The 8118-nt window shown below is 39.3% G+C and overlaps 1 protein-coding gene and 1 long non-coding RNA gene across 3 annotated transcripts; one reads left to right on the top strand and one right to left on the bottom strand.

Moving 5' to 3' along the window:
* Positions 1-741: 741 nt before the first annotated feature.
* Positions 742-2548, bottom strand: LOC135583839 (uncharacterized). 2 transcript variants are annotated; one of them, XM_065099663.1, is made up of 2 exons: positions 2178-2548; positions 742-1749 (listed from the first exon to the last, which is right to left on the bottom strand). In XM_065099663.1, exon 2 carries the CDS (start codon positions 1700-1702, stop codon positions 899-901), a length of 804 nt encoding a protein of 267 aa, XP_064955735.1. In that variant the 5' UTR covers positions 1703-1749; positions 2178-2548; the 3' UTR covers positions 742-898. The 2 variants fall into 2 exon arrangements, with proteins under 2 accessions (XP_064955735.1, XP_064955728.1); XM_065099656.1 differs by having other exon boundaries at positions 742-1730; positions 2178-2546.
* A 418-nt stretch (positions 2549-2966) lies between these two features.
* Positions 2967-7872, top strand: LOC135607669 (uncharacterized). Its single transcript, XR_010485223.1, has 7 exons — positions 2967-3125; positions 3390-3493; positions 4789-4891; positions 5047-5110; positions 6784-6853; positions 6990-7485; positions 7572-7872. It is a non-coding gene; the product is annotated as an uncharacterized LOC135607669 (long non-coding RNA).
* The last annotated feature ends 246 nt before the right edge of the window (positions 7873-8118 follow it).

Genomic DNA, 8118 nt, shown 5'->3' with positions numbered 1-8118 from the left:
AGTATTAACCTTAGGTGGTCAAGATGCCTCCTGTCTGTATGACACAGGAATTCAGTGCTCATTCCACATTATTCCCTCATCATAAGGTATGGCCTATACATGAGGAGGTATGAGCCTTGAGTCCTATAATGTCATCAACAAAATCTGCTTCTTGTCATCTCTGCTTGTTGTCATCTCTGCTTGATTCAGAAGCATTCGATCCAACGTTTCAGTATGCTTTTTGTGCTGATAGCTTATGTCTTTTGCTGTATCTATGTCCACTAAACTAAATAGATTCCAGACCATGGATAGAACACTCTGCTCATGGGCTATTCTGATGTAGCACAAGCTTCCGGGTGTGGAGTTGAAGTAGCACCAAGAAGACAGACATGAAACAAAGGTTCACTTGAACTTGTCCCAGAGTAACGGAAAGATCAGGGAGGCCTACCTCTCAGAAACGACAGATTGCCTCTTCTTTCGACGAAGGGCATTCGCAACGACAGTCGCTGCTGTAGCAGCAGCATCAACCACATGCATACTTATGAGTCGGGCACTCCAAGGAGAAGGCAAATATAAATCTTTCTGATGCCTAGTAAATGTAGGCCACACCTAAATGTCAGATGGAAGTCCTAAATGAGAAGAAAGGTTATGTTAATGGATGGAGGGGTCAAAGCAAAAATAATGATGCCGAAGCTAAGTGGAGAAAAGATAACACAACAGAGAAACATGACCATACTGTTTCCCTACAACCCCAAGAGACCATTTCAAAGCTTTAATTATACTCATCTTCATGATCTTTACAGAAATACCTGATACATTTGATGGGAGATCACTGAGAAACCAGGTCAGGTCTCATTCTGTGGAACATGGTTTCCTATTTACTTGTTTGATATTTGAAGGAGACGAAGGTAACACAGTATCACCTGCGAATAGCTGGAGTCGTTTTGGTGACTGTGGTGATGAAGAAACCATTTTGCTCTTCTGGGCCTTCGGGAGATGAGGTAGCAACAGGAGAAAGAGACGGAGCACAGGCTTCTATTATATCCTTGTTCTTCATAGACCCGCTACTACTGTGATCCTTGAGTTCTTCTTCCAGCAGTGTCTTCCTGTACAGCTTCTCCTCTGCATCCTTGAGGAACTTCAACTTTGGAGGTGGGGAGGACCATATCCAAGTCAAACCATCTTCGTCCGAGGGTTCGAAGAGTGGGTTGAACCCATTTTGGCTGTAACAAGCCATGGGAGTCGGGGACGAGGAGAAGAAAGGCGGGGAGGACAGAGGTGTCAAGATTGGACTCTCCGCTATGAGAAGCAGATCTCGCAAGCTCTTCCCCACTCTGTATCTCACGTCCTCTGACACCAAGTCCTGCTGTGTCTCTTCTGCGATGGTGCAGAGAGACCTCGGAGGACCTGCAAGGCGGTGAAGCCTCATGAGCTCTGCTTCCACTGTGTCTTCTTCTCCAAATGGCTTCCAGCGCAAATCTCGGGTAGAGTTGGAATCGAGTTGCTCTTCATCAGAAGGAATTGCTCCGATCACTGACACGCAGATTTCTTGGGGATTGAGATCTGCCGAGCTCGAAAAAGAAGATTTCTTCCAACAAAACAAGTCTCCATCAATTTTTCTCTTCTTCCACCAGAAGAAATAGTATAGTTGCGCGACAACGGCCAAGAACAAGCAACCTGAGACAAGACTCAAGCCAATGCCCAAGCAACCCAAAGGTCTCATCTCTTCCTTAGCATTTCTTGACAGGAATCTGCCCAAAGATCACCACCCTTTTCTTCAAATCATCAGCAGAGAATTTGAAGAAGGCAAGTACATAACAAACCACAGATTGAACCCTACAAGAACTACTGGGAATGGATGGAGGCAGAGGAAGAACTAATGAAGGACGAAGAAGACAAATTCAAAATAACAAAATCTTCACCACAAAGATAAGACAATGGAATCAAGCAGGAACAAAGAATGAACTCATGCAAAACAAATTCTTGCTTCCTCCCAAAGACAGACCAAGGACCACATACACTAAGATGATAAAACCACGAAAAGATTACACCTTTACCATCAAGGTGACAATCTGCGACCAATCACCCGTGACTACCATCCCAAAAAATAAGGGCACAAGAAAATTTTCGAAGTCACAAACTCTAAAGCCCAACTCTCAGAAAGCAATCTGACAAGTGAAACAAGACCAAGATCAAACCTTTGTCATCAAAATCACATTTTGAGAACCATCGTAGACTTCCTTAGCTCCCAAAAACCATCTTCGACCATCACCGCAAGGGATTCCTCAGCCTTAGATCAGAAATGCCACCAACCATAAAAGAAGCCATCATGGAGAGCCAGAACATCGCTGCCCAAAACCTCCTGTGGCTTTTTCCAGAGTTTGTTTGATACCCTCGAGAGTGCCTCATGTGGGCTAGGGAAGGATGGTGTCGTTTCTCCAATGCCATGAGACCAAAACAGGGCATTCGCTACGGTGCAAATACTGTGTCCTCACAGACAAAAAGTACGAATTGCGAGCAGTCGATTTCGAAACTAAGGGCTGCGATTAAACCAATTACTTCAACCAATTGCTTGGGCATAATCCGCTTTCCAGGTTGAGGGAAGGAGTAAATTGAAACGCGCGACATGTTGGATGCGGTCTCTTTGATGCCTTGCGTTCTCTACTAGAGCAGAGACCAGCGAACTGCAATGTTTTACATATTAGTCCTTGTATAGTTTGAGAATATCATATTTAACCCTATAAGAATGAATTATAAGGACTTTAGTATAAAAGAACAAGATTCAGAAATTGTTTGTATAAAATAAAAGGATATGGAGGACTAATATAGAAACTGATAGCAGAAATGAAGGGTATTCTTTGCGAAAAAGAAAGGTTATTATCGTAATTACAGATTCCAAAGGAAAAGGGTTTCGTTTGAAATAAGAACAAAGAAGGGTTTATTATGTAAAAGAGTTTTTTTCTAAAGAGGAACGCGATAGCGAATTAGGGAGAAGAAGAATGGCTCCTTTTTTATTAACGATTGCTACGATCGTCTTCTTCCTCCATCATTTCCATTCTTCCATCAACAGAAGAGATCGCAGATAAAAGGCGGGAGCTGATTTATCAATATGAGTTTTATCTTCCGCAAGGAGAAAACCCCAGCAGGTGATCTTTCCATCGTTACTCCATCTTCTGATTTGACCTATGAAGAAAGGACGCACCAAAAATCCGTTCTTTTTCTTGGGACTTTTGGTTTTTTTTCTAGAATAGGTGGTCTTTCTTTGGTGTGGCCATGTTTATCATTTTCTTTTACTGGTCGATTAATCTGATATTATTTCATTCATACGATACAATTCTATATCTATGTGAGAATTCTTAAAAGAAAGTGGTCGTAATTTTGAAAATTTATTGTCTTTTGTGTTCCATCAGAGCTACTGCTGTAGAATAAGAGAATGTTTGATAGATCAATCAGGGACATTGAGAGGAAGAAGCAAGGGCTGCAAGCAGAGGAGGAAAAGCTCATCGCTGAGATGGTACAACATTTTTAGGGGCCACTTGATTTTCTAATTCAGGAAATTTAATTTTTCGAATTTTGTAGTTTTGCCTCTTATGTGCTTATCCAAATTCAACATTTGTACCATCATGTGTTTGTCTGGTGTAAGCATTAAAGGGTGAACTATCTTTTCATTAATTATGGTAATAGATGAGGAAAAAAAAGTGGTGGCGAAGGAAAAGAGGAGGGGAGAAGTCAAACAAGGGGGAAAGATAGTCAGTTTTCTACATATTACTCAAGTAGTAGTAGTAGTAGTATCATGATTTATTTAGTACCAATTGCAGAGTTATATTTGATGATATTGAGGCCTCCCGGATGCATGTCTGCTGCAGTATGTTCAAATTTTCATGGCAGGCTAGGGGCAAACAACATTTCTGTTTGGTATTGACATAGTTCTATGGAACTTTTTATTTCTTCAGAAGTTTCAAATGCAAAGTACTCAGGTTTGGTCCAGCACATTGCAAACATGCCTTATTTAACAACAATTTGTGATGTAGTGCAGTCAAGCAGGTGTTGAAACATGTTGGCAAGAAGGGATTTTGTTTGAAAATCTTGAACTGATTCTGTTTTAGATATATCACAACAAGAATTAGAAGCATAATTAACACTCTGCAGTCAGCTTTACTTTTGATGGTGGATCAATATCGTGATGCATGCCCAAGCATACATCATGCTGCAGTATGTATGAAAAAGAATATGTAGACCACATGTTTTATGGTCATTGTCATCTTCATATATTGATTTCTAATTATTATCTCATTGAACTTCTTAATTTCAATTTATTATCGTATTCTCATAGAAATTTCTTCTGGAGAATCTAAGTTCCACTTGCTAGCTTCATTTGTGTATCAAGATTATTTAGGAGAAATTCTATAGCAAATATGGAAACAGGGAATAGATACTTTGGTAAGAAATGTAGTTTCATGCTGCTCTATATTAAAAAGTTCAAGCTCACTCTGCATAACTTATAAGATCTTTCGATCGTATTTCATTATTACCTAAAGATTCTACGTTTGACTTCTAGTTTTCCTATTTCTAGTATCTTTTACAAACCTCTGGGAAGTTCAATGCTTGGTTGGTCAAACTATTTTTCTGTTTCATTTTCTACTGAAGAATTCATATGTTTTACATGTTGAATCTTCTTTTCCACCTTCTCTGGGCGATAACTGTACTTAATTGATCTTCAATCTAGTTTTCTGTATTTCCTACTTAAATCATAACTGTCCTATTATATGTGATTGTTTCTTTGCTCATTGTATATGAATCCTGCTACAGGCAGCTGTAAAAGTCATGACAAAAGATCTTATCAGAACAAACATCAGATTACAAAGTTTTATGCCCTCAATCACAGCTCCAAGGTGTATCTCTTAGAATTCAGGTACGTTTTGGGCTTTCACCGTAGATTTTTGTGTCACTGTGCTACATAATGATTATGTTCTTTATAAATTAAAATGCAAATCTGACATAAAGCAAATTATGTTATTTTTTTTCTTATTTGGAGTCTGATTCTTATTATTTGCATTATGCAATCAGCTTACTGGAACACACTACTAGGATAAGGTTATTGGCAGCTTTTAATGAGATCTCTGTTGCAGAGGTAATGCCAAAATCTTTACACATGCTGACTTAGGATAAAAAGTCATTTGTCAAGTTTCAATCTATTAAAGATTTCTTCGCCACTGATCTTGTTAATTTAAGCTATATGGAAACAGTATGATGGATTTCTTAGATAAATGTCAAGGAATGTATCAAATGATCACTTTGTGGAGAGTGAAACAATGACAAGTAACTAATGGAGATTCTGGCATATCTGGAGGGTCCTGTGGATTTGATACAATTAAATTGGAAATGGTATTATTTGATGAGAAACTCATTATAGGAAATCCTAAGGATTTGGAAAGTTTCAGGGTTAATGTGGAAACTACTAACACCATTTTTTCAATAAGAAACTATGCTTCATTAAATCATACAACTGCAATTGTATGATTATAAGGCTTCCAAGGCTTCAACTCACTGTATTAACTATACCATCTTGTCAATAATTTGCACCTGTATTTTTCTTCAATCATTCATTGTTTTGAATAACTCAGCGGAGTAAAAGTTGATCTTGATTCAGTTCATATGGAACTCCTTTTACAAAACTGGATTTGGGTACAAATGGAATGAACTAGATATGGTTGATTGTTTATGTTCAACTCTTCAAGCAGACGATACCATGGAAGAAGATGAGGAAGATAAGAAGAAACAAACATAAAGAAATGTATACAATCTGAAAAATAGTTATTATATTTTCATTGGTGGAGAAGATGTAGAACCAAGGACAGAAGCATCAAACGGAGTCTTGTAAATAAAAGAACAAGAGCCTGCCAGGAAAACAGGATCAAGGAAAGAGTTTCTTTAGGCATTTAAAATTTGTTTGAGAAATTTCAGAATTATCATTCCATCATAATTTTGGAGGAAATTAATGGATGATTTTGCATTAATCTACTTTCGCTTTTGAATTTTCAACTCATAGATGGAATCTGCTAGGAGGTTGGCAAAGCACGGATTTAGGTGTAAGAGTGTTTACTGGACTCTTGATCTAAAAAGTTTACAGGGAGCATTTGATCGACCTTTTTATGAATGTTGATATTGTATATTCAACACACAATCATCCACCAGTTCCTTTTCAGTGCCCCAGGGTATATATATCACATGCTAAATAGGCAGTGCAAGATATTTGTAGAAGTTGTAGCTGGATATGGTATTCAGTGTTTCTTTGTTTTGAGAAATTTTCCATTGTTTCTACTTGGTTGTGCCAGAATTTACCTGACAAACAAGTTCTGCATTTGATTTGATTCCCATCGTGATCAGCATCATCACCACTGTCTTCATTTGAAAACAGAAATTCGTTTATTTCTTTTTATTTCTAAGAAGCATAATAAGGTGCTGAAGTTTTTTTAAATGTGTTCAATGGACAAACACCTTTGGTGTCAGATACTGTGATAGGATAAAGAGCATACAAGCAAGGAAGCACATGTTTCAATGATTTGGTGGAAGCAAGAAACCTAGCAGAGTTTGATGTGTCAGTATGGAGAAAGTCTCTCACTGCAATTGAGTCGGGTCTGGATTTAGTAGCTGGCACACCAGTGAAACAATTCATATACCAATAATATCAAGTCATGGACTTGACCACAAACTAACCTAAAACCTAAACTGCCCACTATATGTCCACCTGTTGTACCTCAAATCAACTAAGAGATTCTTGCCTCTTCTGGTTGCTTTTTGCAGGAATTGTTGGTGAGGACCTACAAGCCCACATGAGATTCAGATGTATACATAAAGAAGGTGTGATGAACAGGTGATCCTTTTGACCAAATCTCAGATCTCCTGAACATGAAAGATGTTTTACGAGTGAATCGATATATGAAATATTGTCATTACGTTTAAGGTAATCTGAGTTGTTTCATGAAGGTGGTCAGTGTGCTTTGTTGCAGACAGTTCAGGAGCAAGGTTGTGTGCAGTTGCACCATTTGGAAGATGGCTCAAATGGTGCTGCCCACCTGCATATTCATGGGGCTAAAAAGATCCAATAAAAGCTTTGGAGGTGACAGAACAAAGCTAAAGATCACCCCTCAGAGTCTTGGTGTCTCTTTGAAGAGCATGGGCATGATAAACGAATGGCTTGCGGATCCTCTCCACTTGCTTGGACATGGATTTGCAGCGGCACTCTCTGCAGGCAATGCAAGATTTCCCCAGCCATCCGACTCAGATATCTCGCCCATTGTGGTGGTACCTCATCTGCAGTAGCAACTCAGCGTAGCAACCAAGGAAAGCATCCATCCACCAACAAAAGATGAATGATTGATCTGATGCCAAGCAGTGTTTGTTGTCTTCGAGTGAGATGTTCGAGTCACTCGAGCACTTCTCATAGTTCTTTTAGGTGAGAGGAAAGTCGTACAATGTGCTTTGCAAATCTCCTCCGTGGAGAAGGTGAGTCGTACGTATACAACTTAGCAGCGTCTCTTTCTGTGGGTGCTACGAGACTGTGTGCCGGAGCTGATCACAGTAATCTGCAGGTACGACTCCTCTCATGGTAAGATATGAAGCATCACCAAGTGCAGCTGTCAGATGATGGAAAAGCTCAATCACAGTCTCGCCGAGTGCATTCACCTCATCACCTCATTTTCCACAACAATGCCGTATTAATCAATCCGTTCGGTGGATGTTAATTGACAAGCACAAATTCCAGTGCCACTAAGATGCTTCTTCATTCTCCTTTTTGTACAAGTGGGTGTCTTTTCCACAGAGTGACTTCAGTTTCTTCGATGACAATCCACTTTAGGCATCTCTGATGTCCTCCGCAAGAGGTTTTCTTTCTTTCCCCGGAGACTATATTATTACACTCTGTGGACCAGAGATCAGCCAACAAAAACAGGGGAGAAAGCCAATGGCCGCCAGTCTCCTCTCTAAACAAAAAGATTATAGTCTCTCTAAACACGAGAGACTATTGTATCAACGAACGAGTTCATCAGAGAAAATATGTCTTGTACAAGATTGACAGTTTTCCATGGAGTGTACAGACTCCTTCAAAATATGTACCGCAACCATAGCATCCAACTTGAT

This window comes from Musa acuminata, chromosome BXJ1-2 (assembly GCF_036884655.1).
Source record: "Musa acuminata AAA Group cultivar baxijiao chromosome BXJ1-2, Cavendish_Baxijiao_AAA, whole genome shotgun sequence".
In the NCBI taxonomy this organism is placed as follows: Eukaryota; Viridiplantae; Streptophyta; class Magnoliopsida; order Zingiberales; family Musaceae; genus Musa; species Musa acuminata.
Note: the sequence above shows the minus strand (reverse complement) of the source record. Positions and strands in the feature narration are given on the sequence as shown.